This window comes from Citrus sinensis, chromosome 3, assembly GCF_022201045.2.
Source record: "Citrus sinensis cultivar Valencia sweet orange chromosome 3, DVS_A1.0, whole genome shotgun sequence".
NCBI lineage: Eukaryota > Viridiplantae > Streptophyta > Magnoliopsida > Sapindales > Rutaceae > Citrus > Citrus sinensis.
In genome coordinates this window covers 51705078-51725449 of record NC_068558.1, presented here as the reverse complement: position 1 = coordinate 51725449, position 20372 = coordinate 51705078, and the positions used below count along the sequence as shown (strand labels likewise).

At 32.6% G+C, this 20372-nt stretch overlaps 1 protein-coding gene across 1 annotated transcript; it reads right to left on the bottom strand.

The window, feature by feature from the left end:
* Positions 1–7704: 7704 nt before the first annotated feature.
* On the bottom strand, positions 7705–9071 carry LOC102629603 (ethylene-responsive transcription factor 2-like). Its single transcript, XM_006464371.3, has one exon. The coding sequence runs from the start codon at positions 8928–8930 to the stop codon at positions 7947–7949; it is 984 nt and encodes a 327-aa protein (XP_006464434.3). The 5' UTR covers positions 8931–9071; the 3' UTR covers positions 7705–7946.
* Between the last annotated feature and the right edge of the window lie 11301 nt (positions 9072–20372).

Sequence of the window (20372 nt, the reverse complement as noted above, 5' to 3'; positions counted from 1 at the left end):
ATTACCAAATTAAAGCGAGGGCAAAATACTATAATTATTAATTTCCACTTTTCGGCTGAATTATTGGGCAAGTTGCAGCGTTGCCTCTTCATTCACTCTCGTTTTGTTTTTCAATTTTCTAAGATTCGATTTCGATCGCTCGATACGCGCTATTTACAGCTTTCAGACGTTGCCATGGCCCATGTGCTAAAGTTCTTTATATGATTATAATGCTTTCACGTGTGAAATTAATTTATTAACTACTACTGTTATTGTTATACACATACCGTAATTAATTAAGTTGATCATCAATTACATTGAATACTATAGATCTACTGAATCAAGAAAGCTATACGTATATGTAATTCACAAGTTAAATACATAACCAGCAAATTAAATTTAATTCTACTTGACTCCAAATAATCCATCCGTCCAAATTTTGTATAAAAAGAACGAAAAAGAAGGAAAACCCAAGAATTAAGGCCTTGAATCAATTTAAAAGCTCAAGGATGTGTGCATGTATATGCACTTTGTACTGTCATAATACATAAGGAGTTAATAATATCTATGACCTAATTAGTAATGGGCAATGACGATATGATTTGCCCATACCGAAGAATCTTATCAAATCAAATAAAACTGATTTAAAAAGAGAGAATAGTCCAAAGATTTGAGTTAAAAGGTATTGGTTTTCTGGATGATAAGATATAAATACTAATTATTGTCCTAACTGGACAACGACAGCATACATCACACGTAAATTTCATAGCTAACAAATTAAGCCAGCTGTCAGTCAGTTTCAAATCTCTGTCGGATTCATTCATAATTGATTCAATAACCATGTCATTAATTAACTTTCATTCCAATCCGCCTTTCGCTCAATTAATTCACCCCGTCAAGTTTGCCGATTCCACACCTCACAAACGTCGACGAATGAAGGAGGTTGAGGATGATCAGATTAATTCACTCATAAACATCGTTGCAAAGTTCAAGTTCTACGCTTAAGAGAAGAGTGCGTTTAATATTGGTAGTTGGTTTAATTGATAAATTATTATTATTATTTTATACTACGTGAGAGGCACATAAAAGATAAAACGAGAAAAATCAAGAGCTTGCAGCTAGCCGTTCGTATTGGTCTTTGAAAGCGCCGTACGCTAATATTTCCTTTTCTTGTTAGGGTTTCAGACCACGGGCACTGCCGCCTTCTCACTTCAGACATCACATCGCCAATACCCTAGCCATTAAGCATTATACACACACACACACACACACACACACACATATATATACATATATGATTTGTACCCCTCTCATCTGACTACGAGTCATGAGTCCCACGAGTCGCCGTCATTTACTTCTAAAACTTAATTATTGTTATTACTCTTTTTCTCCAATTAATATTGTTTCTATGGACTTAGGCGGCTGCATCTGCATGGCAGGAGGGTAGCTCAATCACGTGTTCTGCATGCATGGCCAATGCCTAATTAGTTAATCAACTAATTATAGTTTCTTTTTTTTTGGGGGGGGGTTTCGCACTTTTTCAATGATATTATAATCTGAATCTATGTGAGTGATATATAACTTTGGAAATTGGTATTTGTAATGACACTTTTTTACATCTTTAATTATTGGATTCCACATTATGCGATCCCTATCAATCGACAATATTTTAAAGTTGTTTATCTCTATGTTGTTAATATGTCTACGGCGTTTGCTCATGTACAATACATGTTTTAAGTAAACTAAACGACTAATAATCCTGAAAAATTGGTTACCATCAGATTTGCTCATCATGTATTATCTAGAAAACATTGAAGGGAAAAACAACAAATAAAACAAAACTTATAATTTATCGTTTTACATTAGATTATTTTATAATTCCTCCAACCTTTTTAACAACCCCGGCGCAGTGTCATCGTCATATCTTTGGCCGATCTGAATTTGTAATTGTTTAATTCCTAAAGTCCTTGCATATATACAAATTACGAAAAATACAAACTCTTAATATAAATTGATTTTCCAACGATTTTTCATAAATTTAAACCAAAGCCATGGTTTCAACCATTCACTTAAGTCCCATCGCATGGCCGTGGGTCCCTACTCCCTGTAATCATTTAACCACCTCGTGACACGAGGCATTTTACGTGGATCGTTAAAAAGTATCAAGATATTCCTGTCTCGAAGACGTGATGCATCAAAATTTTGTCGTGCCAAGCCTCTTTTGACCAAAAAGCTTTTATAAAAGGAGGGGCTAAGTTAAGTGCCCGTAACTTACGTTATTTTTATAGTTACAGTACTTATGAGGGGAACGTAAGTTACGTGCACGTAACTTAACGTCAGCCTTTATAAAATTGAAATATAATGTAAAGTTTGTGATATATAATTCTGTACTGGCCACTCATTTTGAAATTTTCATTTTTTCTAAAAAAATTACAATTTAAAGTTTTCTTCCACAGAAAAATCATTGTTATTTTCTTAAGAGTAATATTATAATCACATATTTTTGTACAAACTAGTGTGATATAACATGATTGACATAATAAAAATATGAAATAATAAAATAAATTAGGTGGACCATATAATATTTTCATTCAAGAAACCATAATATAGCACATCAATTTATATAATAAAAAATAATTTATACGAGAAATTTTGTGGTTATATTATTACTCAGAGTCTCTTAACGGACATAAACATGCTATTATTTTCAATTTCTAGATAAGTGTTGCTTTCAATCAACATCAAACGATTTCAATTATATTTCGATAAGTATGCCATTTGTCATATTACTTGTCCTTTAAGAGCTTTTTCTTTTTCTTTCTTTCGTCTCTGCGTCAAGACATATATATTTCATGTTCCATTTTATTGCAATGAATATTCTGCCATTATATCGATTAAAGGTGATCGACGTCAACAAATGTGTTTCACACAAAACACAATCAAACACAACTTTTGTTCGAGAGACAATGAGAAAGTCTTGAGTGTTTTTGATGTCTACTATCTTTTGTTAGATACACGCAATTTTCATTATTAAAATATTAAGAAAGCCTAGAGTACTCTCGATTATACACCTTTAATTATTTAATTGTCAAGTGTTTGTATGTTTTTTCATGATTAATTAAGATATATACATTCGGGAGCACTCATTTTTTAAAATGGCAATCTGAGTAAGAATTCTGATGAATAAATTAAACTTGAATTGTATTGGAATACGTGATAATGCACTCTCTTCATGTTACTAGTTTATCTATATTATAATTTTACCCTTAATTGAAACAAAAAAGGGGCTTGTTAATCAAATGGTGGGAGCCTTAATTTTAATTTTATTTTTGTTTTTTTCTGGGAAAACATTAGTTAAAGTTCTGAATTGATAGAATTTGAGTGGCTGTTCATGTCTGTGGCAGAGAACGACGTACACTTAAAGAACAAAATTTAATATGATAGCCCAGGTGATTGAGGAGGGATTAATGACGGTATTAATTAATTAAACAATCATTATCCTTTGTGGTCCGATGTATATGGCCCCATTAGTGGTCCTTAAATCACACATGTCAATAAGTTCTTGTTTTCTTTGATTTTCTACATCCGTATTTATCTATATATCAAAAAATATATATAAACTTGCCTTATATGGCAAAATAAATTGACATCCATATTATTTAAGTGTCACCTACTTTTGTTGGGGAATTGAATCACGGGCAACATGTTGTATTATTAGTCTCTCTCTCTCTCTTTCTGTTTTCTAATGAGAATCGAATCGATTGATAAACTTATTGCATGTTTTTTGTTATGTACATCACCTGGATGTTCCAAGATTCCTGAAAACAAATTGCTATATATCCTTTTATCATTATTATCACCTTTCATTATAAGCAAGCAATGCCTTCTGTTTCCCGTTAGCACTTAGCAGTAGCACACAATACTCATGGTATCTTTATTTTTATTTTATTGTTCTTGTTTTGCTTCATTTTTGGAGTTTTCTTAGATACGTACAAAAGAAATGTTCGAACTGTACGAGAGGAGTGATCATACAACCACCATTTGACATTGTTACGAGAGATCCTTAAGATTGAAGCCTTGTTGAGAGCTTCAAAAAGTATTCATAAATCATTACAAGGCCATCGAAAACTTCAAGCCAATGCTCTGTTTGGAAACTAAATGGAGATCATCTTTCTAACTTTTTTTTTTTTGGAAAATGATCCTCTCCTCATCTGATCTCTTCTGAGCTTTTTAAGCCACGTGTCTTTTAGTAGCAGTGTATGGGTAAAATTTAACTTTTTTTATTTAATAACTACAAATCAGCAATTGATTTATTTGCCCAGGATATGATCAGATCAATAGAGAATCTCGATCCCTTGTTTTTTCCCTTAAAGTTCTTAATTAAAGGCCATTGGTAGCATTATCACTTAAAATAACCTTATTCTTTATTAAGCATAGTATCAATTAAAACTAAATTCCTTTCCACCTATATGTGTGAGATTCGAAAACCCATACCTCATGAATCATCCATAAAAAAACACAAAGAATTGATAAATTTTAACCAAATCTCCTTTCAAAAAAAAATAAAATGAAGGCTTTAAAGCCTAAAGAGTCGTCGAGTAAGCAAGGAGTATCCCTATCCTAGCTATCAGGAAAAGAGAAATAGTAATATCATCAAATTGTATATCCACGCTCTCAAATAAGTCTCCCCTAAGTTGTAAGTAAAGATTGGGCAACAAAGGGCGGAGCTTGATGAGCGCCCTAAGGGGCCACGGCTAGGGATGGCAAAATCCGAGTCCGGGTCCGGGTTTAACCATTTCGGATTTGGACCCGGACAAATATTTTCTGTACCGAACCCGGAAATAAACCCGCATTTTTCCACTCCGGGTCCGGTACGGGTTCAACCCGGAAAAATCCGGGTTCCCGGGCTGCGGGTTTCCAACTCGAATTGATGAATCCAATTGAAAAAAAAAAAAAACTAAATTCGACTAAAAAAATCAAATAGAAATCCATATCCAGGATTTCAGCAAATCAAAGAAAAATTATTTCATCTGGGAACTAATTAACAAAAACAACAATTTTGTTTGGCTGCCCAGAATCAGCAACCCAATGTGGCGGCTCGTTCAAAACATTAGTAAAGAGAGCTAAAGAACTAGCTTTAGTTGCGAGCAGGAAGTCAGGAGTCAAGGAGCAGCCAAAGCACTTTTAATGGTGATGGGAAAGCTGGAGGGGTAATGCAAATAAGTTTACATTGATTGCATATTTAGAAGAAGTAATACGCCATTAAAAGCAACAAGTTTTCCAAAAAGCCAACAAAGACAGACACTACCACACCACCTCGCACTGGATGAAAAAAGATGAAAGCATGATAAGTGGCATCGAGTAAGCCACATTCTCTCTCTCTCTCTCACTCACACTCGCACTCGCACACACTATTACTAAAATGACCAAAAACAAGATTCCCATCAAAATATTTTCGAGTATCGTTCTTGAAAGTGACGGCGGCTGATGATGATGATGATGTTGAATAGCCGCGAAGATGGGCAAGTGATGCGACGATGATTTGATTTGATGAAGATGAGCTGAAGAGGGAAAAAGAGAGGAAATGTTTGTGCAACTGGGAAAGTGTAATGAGCTGCTAGGGCACCATTTGGGTTTTTTGCTTTCCTATTTATATTAAAAATAAGTTTTAAAAATTAATATATATCTGGGTCTAGGTTCCGGATGTACGGGTTTACCTAAACCCGGAACCGGACCCGGACACATGCGGCTTTTTAAAATAACATCCGGATCCGGATTTTATTTAATCCGGTACGGGTTGAACCCGGACCGGAAAATCCGGGTTTCATCCGGGTCCGGGTCGGGTGCGGGTTGAATTGCCATTCCTAGCCACGGCTACTCAGTTTTATTATACATTTTATCATTTTCTAATATTTTTTCTATTTTGGCTCCTATTAATTACTTTTTTTTTCTTTTTTCAATCGTTACGGCCGCCCCAACCTGCAAGGTCTAACCTCGCCTAGTTAGATGATCAAAAGATTTCTCGTTAATTCTATTAGTAGCATGATTTGAAATCCAAACCTATTGTAACACTCTCAAACAATCTTACTGAATTAAACTAATTTGTACGTGCGAATAATAATATTAATTTTTTTTAATAATCCTCATCAAGTGAGAGTGTTAATTGATAATTATTTAGCTAAACAATATTTCTTTATGCAACTCTGATTTGTGTGTGTGTGTACTTTTAAGCTTATCACACATTTTATCATATGAATTTCAATCCAGTGCCGATCTTTTAATAATTTTTTGTTATGCATCTATTTATAACAATATACAATTTGATATTTATCTAAGCACATTTTTTCTAAAACGTCGGTATAAAAATCAAGACAGCACTAAATCCTTATCCTCTTCACATGATTTTCCTTCGTGCCTTATGTATGCTATTTTGTCAGATGTAGAAAGCCTGAAATTCTAGAACAATATGGTTGTTCCTCCAATACGGGTGGTAAATATATTATAACAATACCAATCTTTTATTGGCAATGGATAGGGATGGCAAAATTACTCATGAACCTGCAAACCTGCAAAAACCACCCTCTCGCTACCGATAATTTTATGGGTTGCAGGTAAGTTTGGTATTTCAAATTTAAACTGCCGTGGATTGCAAGTGGGTTTGTATTTAGAAATTTTAATTATTTATGTTTTCAATTTTAATCATAAAAATTACATTAGAAAATTTAATCCTAAATATATGTAAGTTAAAGCTATTACTCATGACCTAATCTTCCTAATTACTAAATCTAACTTAACGTAATTCACTACAACGGCATGGCTTCCTCCTTTCAGTGTGTATGTGTATTAAGATAAATATAATAAGTTTTTAATAAGTAGAAATCTCATAATTTTCAAGTTTAATATTACTGGTATTTTATCTTAGTTTCATTGATTTTATTTGTTCTATTTTAATGACTTGAATCTTACGATTGCTTACTAAAATTGGTTTTTTTATTTTGTTTAATTAATTATTAACAGTAGTTGTCCGAAATTTACTTTTTAATATCGTTGACAATACTTGTATATTGATTAAAAGACGGAGCAAGACATTGATGTTAGTGATGATGATTTTGCCTATAGTAAAAATATTTTGTGTTAAATTGATATATTTTGTATTTGTTTTAATGTTGAAACTTTAGTTTCTTATTTACATTGATAAAATCTAAAACTAAGTATTTTATGCTGATTTTTAAGCTACTTTTATAAATTTATAGTTTGAATTATATAATTTAAATTTTTATATATTATTAAAAGTACTTTTAAAATATTTGTGTAAGAATATAAAAAAACATGTTGTGAGTTGTAGGTGAATTTAATAATTGTTAAAATTCACAAAGGTCGGTTTTTTAAAAACTAAAAAATCACTACGCGTTGCGAACCTACGGCCAAATTTGTTAATTTTGTTTTAGTACATATTTAGTAATGACAAACCCATACCGATTGTTACTCCAAATAAAATTATTGAACAATGTACAGTAGTAAAAAGTTGAATTAAAGTAGATTTCAAATCAAACACTGTTGCAATCTGACCAATGGCCCATCTCTTTTTGAACCAAAAAAAACTCAGTTTGCAAGGAAACGTTTAGACTTTGGTCGATAGTTTGATCTATTCCCAAGAACAAAGAAGAATATTGGTTTAATTTAGAATATAATGCATAATGGTGACCTTAAAAAAAAAGAACAAAAGAACAAAAAATGTCATTTGTAATTAGCTGTAACGTGAAATCTTATTCTATAAATTTAAAAAAAAGGTTACATAACAGCAAGCGTCCGTTATTGATCTAACTAGTAAAAGCAGGACATAAATAAACTATAGAGTAACTATTCTGCTGAAGCTATCAGTTCAGTTGCATGCGATGCGCTTACAGCCTACTGCTGCTACACTTGTTCTCTCTATAGGATGGACCGGCTCATGCTCAGGCTCTGGCTCAAGCCACCGCGCTTGTCCCATTGTTATTTCTCCGCTTAGGCTTTGGAGAATCTTCCGGCAACATTAACAAAGATGACGATGAAGAAGTAGACGAAGAAGAGGAAGAAGATGAAGAAGTAGGAGAAAGCTCAGGCTCGGACTCTGGTGAGCCACGCTTAGTGGTGTTGGTGGTGTTGACACGAACCGGCTTAAAATTAACCCTGCCAAGTAAGTGAGGAAAATTAAGCTTAGCTTTAGAGCCACGCATCTCGAACGCGGCTTTATCATAAGCCAAGGCTGCGCCCTCAGGGGTATCATAAGTGCCAAGCCAAACACGTGCCCCGTTCTTCTTAGGGTCTCTAATCTCAGCCGCATATTTCCCCCATGGCCTCGTCCTCACCCCCCTGTAATGCACCACCTTCGCCTGATCACGATCACGTGCTGCCAACCCCGCCGTCTGGTGGTAAGTCACCATATCAAGGGTAGCGGCGGCTGCGGCGGCTTCGCTTATTGCTTGATCATCCTGATCAGCTTGATGATGATCAAAGGAAATCCAACCCACGCTGTCAACGGCGTCGTTTAAGGCTTTGGGATGATCATAGCAGCCATAGGAAGGGATTGGGTAGTTGTTGTTATTGTTAATAACAACATTACCTGTTACTTGTAGTGGAAAATCAAAGACGGCACTGCCGAAGCTCGAAGTTGGTGAGTACACGGAGGGTGCATTGTTTAAGTAATCCGATTCAAAAGATGAGGCTGTGTTTACGTCCTCGAGAAGATTTTGAAGAAGATCAAAATCCGATTCTGAAAAATTTTCTAGAGGCATCTGCTGCTGCTGCTGCTGGTGCTGGTGCTGGTGCTGTTGCAATATTGATGAATTAACGTCTTCTACTTGTAGTGGTTGCATCATTGAATTTATGTCTTCGAAGTCATCATCTAGAAGATGATGCCGGATTGACTCCAAGAGAGCCATATCCGTTTGAGAAATACTTTCCGAATACATTTCTGAAAAATTACAAGTGAAAATTTATTTTTTCGCAAGTGGACGTGAGACAGCCCACGTCTGAGAAGTGAGAATATATCGATTTCAGTTTAATTTCAAACCGATCGACCGTCTGTGGAGTCAATTGTTCCAGTTGATTGACACAATTTAAATACACGTTGGGACTTTGGTGACGGGTTACGTTAAAATAATAGTAGTGTCATTATTTTATTGTTTTTTCATGTGGTCCTTATGTGGTCCAGTTGAAGGAGACCTTGAGATTTATATATATATATATATATAAAAGAAAAAAGGATTTCAATATATTTTTTTTTTTAAAGTAGGGTTCAATTGATTTGATTGGGATAGGTATTTGCCATCATTTTACGTTCATGACATTATTATTTTCCTCACTTGTTGTTTATGATGATATTTCACTGCTGCGCTATGTGTGTGGTCCACATCTTGTGTTTTGTATGGTTGGCACTTTATTTATTGCTTCAATTTTGTTTGCTTCTTTCTTTCTTTTTTTTTTTTTTTTCCTGCGTACGTATAATTTCACCCATATAATTAATGTCACTCTTTTTGAGTCTTGAGTTAAATATTGCTAACTGGGGAGGAGTGAAATTAAATTTATAACTTGATCATCATCATTTTGTCATTTTCCAAGGAGAATATTTTGATGATGTAATGTGATTGTATTTGTACACCAATATATATATATATATATATATATATATATATATATATGTGTGTGTGTGTGTGTGTGTGTACACCTCTTACTAATTATGTTTTCAAGTGAAAAACAAACACAGGGATGTACTCAGAAAATTAAATAAATAAAACGAGAATAAAGCCAAAATTAATCTTAACTCTTCCTTTACTAAAATTATTTGTAATCAATACCTCCAACGTCCTTTCTATAATATGGCTGCTCTAACATAGCTAGTAAGGCGGCAGCATCATCACATATTTTAACCGTGTTAAGGTTAAGCAAGCACGGTACCCTTAAAGGAAAGTGACCCCAAAAAAAAAAAATGTAATTCGATTCTAGTCTCTAGGCTTGTCGCATTAAGGGAGCTTAGGGTGGGCGCTAACTACATAGCCAAAATTCTGTTTTTGGAGGGCTAAGTTCAATATTAAGAGTCCAACGTCCGTTACGAGATTCAAATCAAAATCTTGCCAATACAAGAAAAAGATGGTTAAGATATAGTTATATCTTTTATATGATGCTTATACCTGTTCATATGAAACATTCAGAAATGGTAAGTTGTTATAGTTGTGATCTTATCATGCAAAGTAAAATATGCATATATACTCTCACACTATTTTAACACTATATATCTTTTAAATTTTTATATGTTAATCACAATTTTGTATTAAATTAGAGTAAGGATCATCACATCTCCCTAATTAGGTTTCTTTTCTTCCATTTTATTTAAGAAAGCTTTTATTATCTTTCATTTGAGGTTAGATTGAAAAAAAAAAAAAGTGTTTTCTCAAAATTAAGTTTTCAAAAAAAAAAATTAAAGAGGGATTTGATTTTTAATAAATTAAAAGAAGACACACAAATTGAATTGTCGCCCGCTTTTGGGTAATGCGTTTGTGCTTAAACAACTTTTCTTCATAATAAAGAATGACTCTATATATTGACACAGCTTCATTATTCTCATAAAACCACATTTTTATTTTTTTTTCTTCTGTTATAATCTCTTCACAACCACATTATAAACTCCTTATTTCATGTCTAATTTAGAGTTTTGAAGCTATAAAACGAAACATAAAAGTAGTTGGTTATCAATTTTTTTATTAAAAATAAATAAATCCTATTGAATATTCATCACTAAGTTTGTAAAAATATTTTTTAAAAGAAAGGCAAAAAAAAAAAGAAAAAAGAAATAGAAATGCACGTATGGTTATAAAAGTAGAGGCTCCACTTACCATTATTAGTTTTTAAAAATATATCTTTAATTTTACAATAATGTATTTGCTTGTGGTTAGAATGCAACTCAACTGCTGCTAAAATTATGTGTTTTAATAATAATTAACAGTGTGTGCTTTGAGCTTTTGTGAAGCCTCAAAATCAGATAAAAAGAATTGTCATCGTACGATATCACGCAGCAATTCTATTGCACTCAAACTGGAATACTGTTTTTGATCAGCTATCTAATACTTATAGCGAGGGCATTTCTTGAGCACTGATTAGATTACGCCTCTGTTATGAGGCCTGAAATTGTACGAGTTTACTTTCAATAAGTTCATTTCATACTATCTAAGTCAATTTATTGCCCAGAAGACTGGGAAGAGTGTTATGCATCCTACATGTTTGAAAAAGAAAAAGAAAATATTTTGTGTAGATGTGTTTTGTAATGTCAGTATTACGTGCATCATTATTCATGAGATATCTACTTGCCAAATGTATATGTTCATGGGACATCTCCTTGTGTAGATGCGTTGTGTAAGGTCACTATTATGTGTATCATTATTCATGAGACATCTACTTGCCAAATGTATATGTGTTACTGAATATTGACATTACATTAGCTAGACATCATACTTATTTGATTCGACCATAGGACTAAGCTACATTTTCTAAGCACTAAGTTATTTTTGTCATCATATATTCATTATTCGTTTTCTAATATATTGATGTTACATAAGATATCTTCACATACTCGACTCGTCATAAACTATATGATATTTTTAAAATACTAAAATGTGTCTATCATCACTGATTAGATTTTGATTTTTATTTTGAATGCTGACATTATGAAAGACGTTTACTGGGACCCAACCTTAGACTATATCGTTGTTTTTAAATATTGAATTATGTGTCATTTCACTTATTAGAATTCGGTGATCACAATGATATAACAAAATAAAATATTAAATTATCGGTGCCCCAAAGGAACATCAACCTAAATTTTATATACATACATGTAATTTTCATTATGCTTCAATGGCATACATAATCCAACACTAGATTCGGGCATTATTTGCCTTGTTTAATTCGTCCAATAATTAAGCCACCTTTTTTGAATACTTTGTTCCAGAAACGTTTTATAAGTTATTTTAAAATCGAAAACAAACATAATATTACTTCCTCCTTTTTAAGAAATGTTAATATCATCAATTAATTTTTGCATAATTGTAGTATCTTAATCCTGCACAACAGCTTCATCTTATTTGATTCGTTTTCACGCGTATTCTTTTATTTGTGATTTATAACTGTATTTAGTAGGTTTACAAAAAAAAAATACTTTTCCGATGCATCATGGTAGAAAATGATGGTAACACGTGTTTTTGAACACCCTATTCATAAGAAAAAGGACAAATTAATAAGTTATTGGATGGATCTCATTTAATAAACGAATATATATTAAAATCTATTTAGTTAAGTCGGAGATTATTTGGACAATAGAATGGGCTAAAATTACAAATGAAGGCCCACCTGTTAACTAAGCCCAAACCTCTTTGTCTCAATTAAGTCCATCATCATTCGGCTTTGATTCTGGTCTCTGGAATCTGATGGCGGTCTACGCTACTAGGTTGACAAAATTATCTAAGCCCATAATGCTCCAAAAAGACAAGGTTTATGATATCACTTATCCAGATTGAGTGATGATACAATTATAAATTTTTACATAAGTTTATTTTATACAAATTGATTTGGTATTAACTTATTAATTGAATAAAAATAAATCATGTGTACTAAGAGATACTAATCCAACCAATTAAATCATGCCACATCAGCTTGTACAAACAAATATTGTACAAGAGTTTGTAGTTATATTATTACTCATTAAGTTTAGGCTTTGTTTGGTATATATCTTTTTTATATATATAACTTATTTAAGTAGAGTATTTATAAGTAGAATTTTTACAAAAAAAAAAATTAATTGTTTGGTTCCCATTGAGAGTTTTTATTAAAAATTATAAAATTACTTTAACAAACAAGAGGATTTACATAGAGTTTAATATGGGCAATTGACCCCATTCAACAAAAAATTTCTTGGTTTTCGTATTAATCTTTTAGAAAATTTTGTTTGAGTTGGGACAAACTTATAAAGAAATTTTTATAATAAGATCAATTTTAAAAATTATTAACTTTTACTATAATTTTGCCCCAATGAATTAAGTTTTTAGATCTGACCCTCCATATATCTTAAGGGGTAAAAGCTTGTTTAGTCCCTATATTATGAAGTTAGTGTCCATTTAGTCCCTGTATTTTTAAAAACACCTCAAAACGTCCCTGCTACTAAATATTGACACTTATGCCATTATTTTTTTTATTTTAACTTGCTTTTACAATATTACATTTTTACAATAATGTTTCTTTTGTGGATATTAATAAAAAAATCAAATTATCAAATTAAACTCAAAAATAAAATAAAAACAAAAAATGTATATATTAATTTTTGTGAAAGGTCACGTATGTCTAAAAAATTAATATCGTAAAAAATTAAATTATCAATTTTTTTAGAAAAATTAATATTTTAACTCAAGAGTGTGTTCCACAAAAATTAATATATTTTATTTTATTTTATTTTATTTTTTGGTGTTAAACTGGTAATTTATTTTTTTCTTTTTAATAATGTCTAAAAAAATTATTATAATAGGGTTATTTTTTTCTTTTTAATAATGTCTAAAAATTATTATAATAGGGCAATATGATAAAAATAAGTTAAAAGGAACAAAAGATAATGGCAAAAGTGTCAATAATTTAATGGTAGGGATGGTTTGAGGTATTTTTAAAAATATAGGGACTAAACGGGCACTAACTTCAAAATATAGGGACTAAACGAGCTTTTACCCTATCTTAAGTTATCATACCCTGCAGGACAAAATATGTATTTCCCCTACGCGTGGTACGGCGCGTACTTCCCACGCGGTACCATCAAACTACTACATCAATTTCATCTCTTGGACTTTACACTTATAGTTGATGGCATCTGCTAAGGCACCGTATGTCATTATTTGTTATTATGTTCATAGGAGGAGATTTGATCAGATAAGTGTCATCACTCAGTAACTAGCCACATGACAAGGTCTCGTTTGAGAGAGCTATACAGTGTGACCCACGACTCTCGCAATGAGAACTTGTCACGTGATTCATCACTTCTCTTCATATGAATTAGATATGAATTGGGCAACTTTAGATAGCCTGAAACTCATAATTATCATTACCAAGAAGGTGGTTGCCCATTATGAAATACTATCTAAGCAACCTAAGAGGGGGTGAATTGGGTTTGAAAAAATATATGCAATGTTTGAACAAAACTTAATGTAAATTTTAAACAAATTTTAAACAATAATAAATAAACCAATCAAAATGTAAAGACATCAAGGAAGAGAGATTAAAACACAAAGATTTTTACGTGGCTTGGCCAACCTTACCTACATCCACGCCTCCAAACTCGCCAAGCTTGAGGATTCCACTAATCAAGCCTCCAAGGCTTCAAGAACACTCACAATTGACTTCACAAGTGTCAATCAACCTTTACAGTAAGAGATTATCCCCAATCTCTTAACCAAAGTGTATCCCAACACTTACGATCACTCAAAATAAAGATAAAAAATGTGTTTTTCTCTCACACAATATATATGATTACAAATGCATGCTCAAGGTGTGAATAAATGAAACAAGAACAAAATTAAGACTCAATGAATGTTGTATTCTCAATTGCAAGCTCAATGATAACTCTTTGATCAATCCTTATTTGAGTCATTTTATAGTTGGAGCTGAAAACTAGCCGTTGTTGACTTTCCGAACGAAATTGGATCGTCGTTAGTTATTATCGGTTAACCGTTTTGACTAGTCTAAGTGACCGTTGAGCAGAATTTCAAATAATCGATTAACTGTTTGGAATTATCTGTTAGTCGTTAATTTTCAAAAACCTACAAAACAAGTTTGGCTTGACTATTCTTACTAAACGGTTCAAGGTTAGTATGTAGTTCCATTCTAGAAATTATCGGTTAGCCGTTTGTAGTTAACGGTTAGCCGTTTATTTCCAGAAACATGCAAAACAAAATTTGGCTTTGACCATTTTAATTAAACGATTCAAGGTTAGCACGTAACTCCATTCTGAAAATTATCGGTTAACCGTTTGACATAAACGGTTTGCCGTTTAATTCTACAACACTCCAAAACAAATTTGGCTTATCCGTTTTTTTCTAATCGGTTCAAAATAAAAAATTAATGCCTCCCTGAAAATTATCGATTAACCGTTTGCAGTAAACGATTTACCGTTATTTTCTTGAATCATCATTTTTACAGAATTTTGTAAAGAATGATTTTTTGATTAAATATAACGATTATCCAGGTTTCATGAACATAACTAGAAATATTATACGACTTTTAAGAAATTGTTTATTAATGAAAGCTCCAACCTTTTTAATTAAAAATATATAAAATTTATTATCATCAAAATTAATATTATAAACATATACATGTTAACACATTACTCTATAAAGAACAAGTGCTTTAATTTTATAACTCGGTGGCTTTGACAAATGCTTGGAGAAGCTAGCTTTAATATATAAAGGTCGAGTGGTCAAGTAGTGATTTTACATATTTCTACGGAAGTTGATTGGTTTAAGGGAAATTATCCACCGTCCACCTATTTTTTATACCTTTTTCAAAAATACACAATTCCTTCATTTTTTGGCTGGAATCCACCTAAAGTTACATTTTTTTTCACTTTTCCACTTCCGTTTGGAATCCGTAAAGAAAACTAACGGAAACTTTAAAAAATGACCATTTTACCCCCAAAACAAAAATTACAATTTCACTCTAAAAATGCCAAAAATAATAAGATTTAATCATGAATATCATTATTGGTACGTTAATGAAGTACAAAAAAAATCTTAACTACTAGAGATTATAACTCAATGAATAATAAAATTTTACTTATCTTAAATTCAATTGATGGTTTGTGAGATTGGGCTATTTTTAATACTACTGTTATAATTTAGCATTCTAATTACCGACATATTTTTAAAAAAAACATGTATTTGATGGTTGTGGAATTAATTTTTTTATTAACCGATGGGGAAAATTATTAGATTTAATCTGATTATTTTTTATAATTTTTAAAGTGAAATTGTAATTTTTGTTTTGGGGGTAAAATGGTCATTTTTTTAAGTTTCCGTTAGTTTTCTTAACGGATTCCAAACGGAAGTGGAAAAGTGAAAAAAAATGTAACTTTAGGTGGATTCTAGCCAAAAAATGAAGGAATTGTGTATTTTTGAAAAAGATGTAAAAAACAGGTGGACGGTGGATATTTTTCCTTGGTTTAATTTACAAGTACACGTGTAATTAAGCACGTTTATTTGAATTTGGTCACGTGTTTTCATTTAATATGTATTATTGATTCAGTCTCTGATTGTAGTTATGTAGATTCGGGATGACGCACGCCCAATACTGCCATTAATTAGCCACTGCCAGCATTTACGATCAACTGATTAGCACACGTGCAAACAAAAAAAAAATTATTATGAATTTTGCCTTTCTTTCGTTAACCAAAAAAAAAAAATATTGCTCTTTCTTGACTGTTCATGGACTTTTAGCATCAGAAATTTAAATGACCCGACAATTAGCTGCAAGTGAATATTGATGATTGAGACAGAGAATAAGGGAAACAAACAGTTCAAGGTATTGTAGTCTGGTGAACAGTAAGTTAATTATTTCATAATCACGATCAGGTTTGTTGTTTGACTCGGTTCCTAATTGCTTTGCAAAATATTAACATGCAGGTTTTTGTTTTTGAAATAAAATAATTTTAGACAACTATGGTTGTTTACGAGTTTAATACAAGTCGACCATGATTCATGAATGAAAGAGTTACACATAAACAAAGCCCTAAAGTTTTATAATTAGAAGTGGTTATTACTTGAGAAACATTATTAATGTATTTTTTTCCCCCTGAAATTGTTACAATCTACCATATACATATATTCACAAAACGAAATCTACAGGGAATCTGGATACAAACACTTCTAGTATAGTACAAAAAATCTTTTAAATGTTAAGTTTGAAAGTTTACTCTTATTTATATTCAGAGAAAAATCTATCCTTATTACAAGGAAGAACCCCATAATACTCGAACTTGAGAGAATGAATACCATTAGACTACAAGTCCAGATAACTAGTTCTCAAATATATGTACACTTTAATAATAAAACCATGTGTTTACTATTAGAATTCGTAATGAGATGTTTGGAAACAAAGAAAAACAGAGAAAATGAAAAAGAAACTTCACGATTTTTATTAACCAGAATATTCAATACTAATTAAGCTTACTTAGCTAAGCTTATATACAATTATTCTAACTAATTAAACAACTGCAAAACAACTAATAACAACTTCAGATTTAGTTTAGCCATTGAGCTCTTGCCACATGTCATTCAGTTACATTCAATCTTGACACATCAGTCAGCTCTGTCCAACTCAGCAACAACTATATCTTTAACATCCCCCCTCAAGCTTAACCGAGGAAGTAAGGTTGAGCTTGTCATGTAAGTAGAGAAAATGATGATAAGAAAGAGCTTTGGTGAGAATATCAGCAGTTTGTTCTGAGCTAGAAATATACTGAACCTTAAGACATTGAGCAGCAACTTTCTCTCGAACAAAATGAACATCTAATTCAATGTGTTTTGTTCTGGAATGAAACTTAGGATTAGAGGCTAAAGCAGCTGCACTTTGATTATCACACCATATGATTGGAATGGAGGAAAGAGTAAGGCGAATCTCAGCAAGAAGAGAACAAATCCACAAGACTTTAGCTGCTGCCATTGCTAGTGCTCGATATTCAGACTCAGCACTAGATCGAGAGACCACTGCCTATTTCTTAGAGCACCAAGACACTAGATTTGGACCCATATAGACACAATAACCAGCCACTGACCTCCTATCATCTTTGTCTCCAGCCCAATCAGCATCACTGAAACAATCAATCTATATGCTACAATGATTGTAGAACTGTAAACCAAGATTAACAGTGCCCTTCAGATAACGTAAAACCCTTTTATAAGCCTGCCAATGATTGACATTTGGAGAAGATAGAAACTGACTAAGCTTGTTGACAGAGAAAGCAATCTTTGGTCTGGTCAATGTTGCATACTGAAGAGCACCTATGGTGCTTCTGTACAGAGTAACATCAGAAAAGGGTTCACTATCAGCTTTAGTAAAAGCCACTCCAGAAAGCATAGGAGTAGAACAAGGAGTATCATCCTGCATGTGCACCTTGGCAAGCAAATCAATGATATACTTGGATTGAGAAAGATGAATACCAGATTTGTTGTAAAGGACCTGAACTCTCAAAAAATAATTCAATGCACCAAGATCTTTAAGTGCAAAAACAGACTGGAAGTTGGTGATGGTCTGCTGAACAAGCTGAGGATTGGAGCTTGTAATAATGATATCATCTACATACACCAAGACAAGTAGCAGATGACCTTGTGTGTTCTTAAAGAAGAGTGAAGTGTCTGAAATAGAATTTGTAAAGCCCCACTGAGTTGTAAAAGCTAGTTTGAGTCTATCAAACCATGCCCTTGGAGACTATTTAAGTCCATAAAGGGCTTTGTGCAGCTTACAGACATAATCAAGCCTGGAACCATCTATAAACCCCTCAAGCTATTGCATAAAAACTTCTTCAGTGAGGTAGCCATTAAGGAAGGCATTATTAATGTCTATTTGCCTCAGTACCCAATGATTCATGACAGCCATACTCAAGATAATTCTGATGGTTGAAGACTTAATGACAGGACTGAATGTTTCATGAAAATCCAGCCCTTGAGTTTGGTGAAATCCCTTAGCAACAAGTCTAGCTTTGTATCTAGAGACACTGCCATCAGGATTATATTTAATCCGAAATACTCACTTATTCCCAATTACTTTAATGGGATGTGTAGGTTTGACAAGAGTCCATGTATGATTATTGACTAAGGCTTGATATTCATCTGTCATTGCTTTATGCCAAGCTGAATCTTGAAGGGCTTTTGAGGTAGTAGCAGGTTCTGTAGGTTTGGTAGGATTGACTGTAATATAGGCTTTAGGTTTGAAGATACCAACCTTTGATCGAGTGAGCATTGGATGACCAGTAGATGACTGCAATGGTGGAGTGAAATCATGGACAGGGGAGGTAGATAGTTCTGAGTGTGATTGTATAGAGGATTGAGAAGGAGAGTCTGGAGAGGATTGAGAGAACCTGAGATCAGCTGCTGAAGAGGATGAAGACTTGGTTATATCAAGTTGAATCAAAGGACAAACAGAAGATGAACAATGTGAAGAAGACTGATATGAATGATCTAAAGAAGAGCAAGAGTGATTGACAGAAGAAAAATCAACTCATGACTGAAAAGGAAAACATGACTCATCAAATGTAACATGGTTACTGACATAGATTCTACCAGAGGAATGAAGACACAAGTAGCCTTTGTGAAGGGAGCTGTAACCAAGAAAAATACATCTAGCAGTTCGAAACTCTAACTTATGATGATTATAAGGCCTCAGATATGGAAAACAAGCACATCCAAAAACTCTCATAACAGAATAATCTGGTCTTTTGTTGAATAATTTTTCAAATGGTGATTTGCTATCTAAAATGGGTGTAGGAAGCCTATTTATGAGAAATGTGGCAGTATGGAAAGCATTCCACCAAAATTTCAGTGGTAAATGTGCTTGAGCAAGAAGGGTAAGACTTGTTTCCACTATATGTCTATGTTTGCGTTCAATCTTTCCATTTTGATGGTGAATATAAGGACAAGGATGTCTAAATTGGATTCCCTGCTCAGTAAGATAAGGAATAATTAGTTATTAGTTAGAATAATTGTTATTAGTTGTTATTAGTTGTTTAATTAGTTAGAATACTTGTATATAAGCTTAGCTAAGTAAGCTTAATTAGTATTGAATATTCTGGTTAATAAAAATCGTGAAGTTTCTTTTTCATTTTCTCTGTTTTTCTTTGTTTTCAAACATCTCATTACGAATTCTAATATGGTATCAGAGCTCTTGCCACATGTCATTCCGTTACATTCAATCTTGACACATCAGTCAGCTCTGTCCAGCTCAGCAACAACTATATCTTCAACATTTACGGTATAAGTAGAGCCTCGTTAAGTTCATAAATACTAGTGAGAACAATTTTATGAACTTATTGTTTGGTAAACATTTAGATTGTATTTTCAATGTATGCATTAAAATTCCAACAGATTTCAAATTGTAACAATTTAAAAAAAAAAAGAAAAAAGAAAAAAAGTAGGTCACTGGTTTTTGCAATTTCATGTTTATGTAATTCTAGTTCCCTGCGAAGTTGGATCGCATGTATAAGACCAGGAATTTCATCACATGTTTTAATTTTTTCTTATTGTAAATTATAAACTTGTATATCATATCTTATTTACTATATATTTTATTAATTTCAGAATTGTATTAGACTTTGACTGTCGTTATGTTGATTCAGA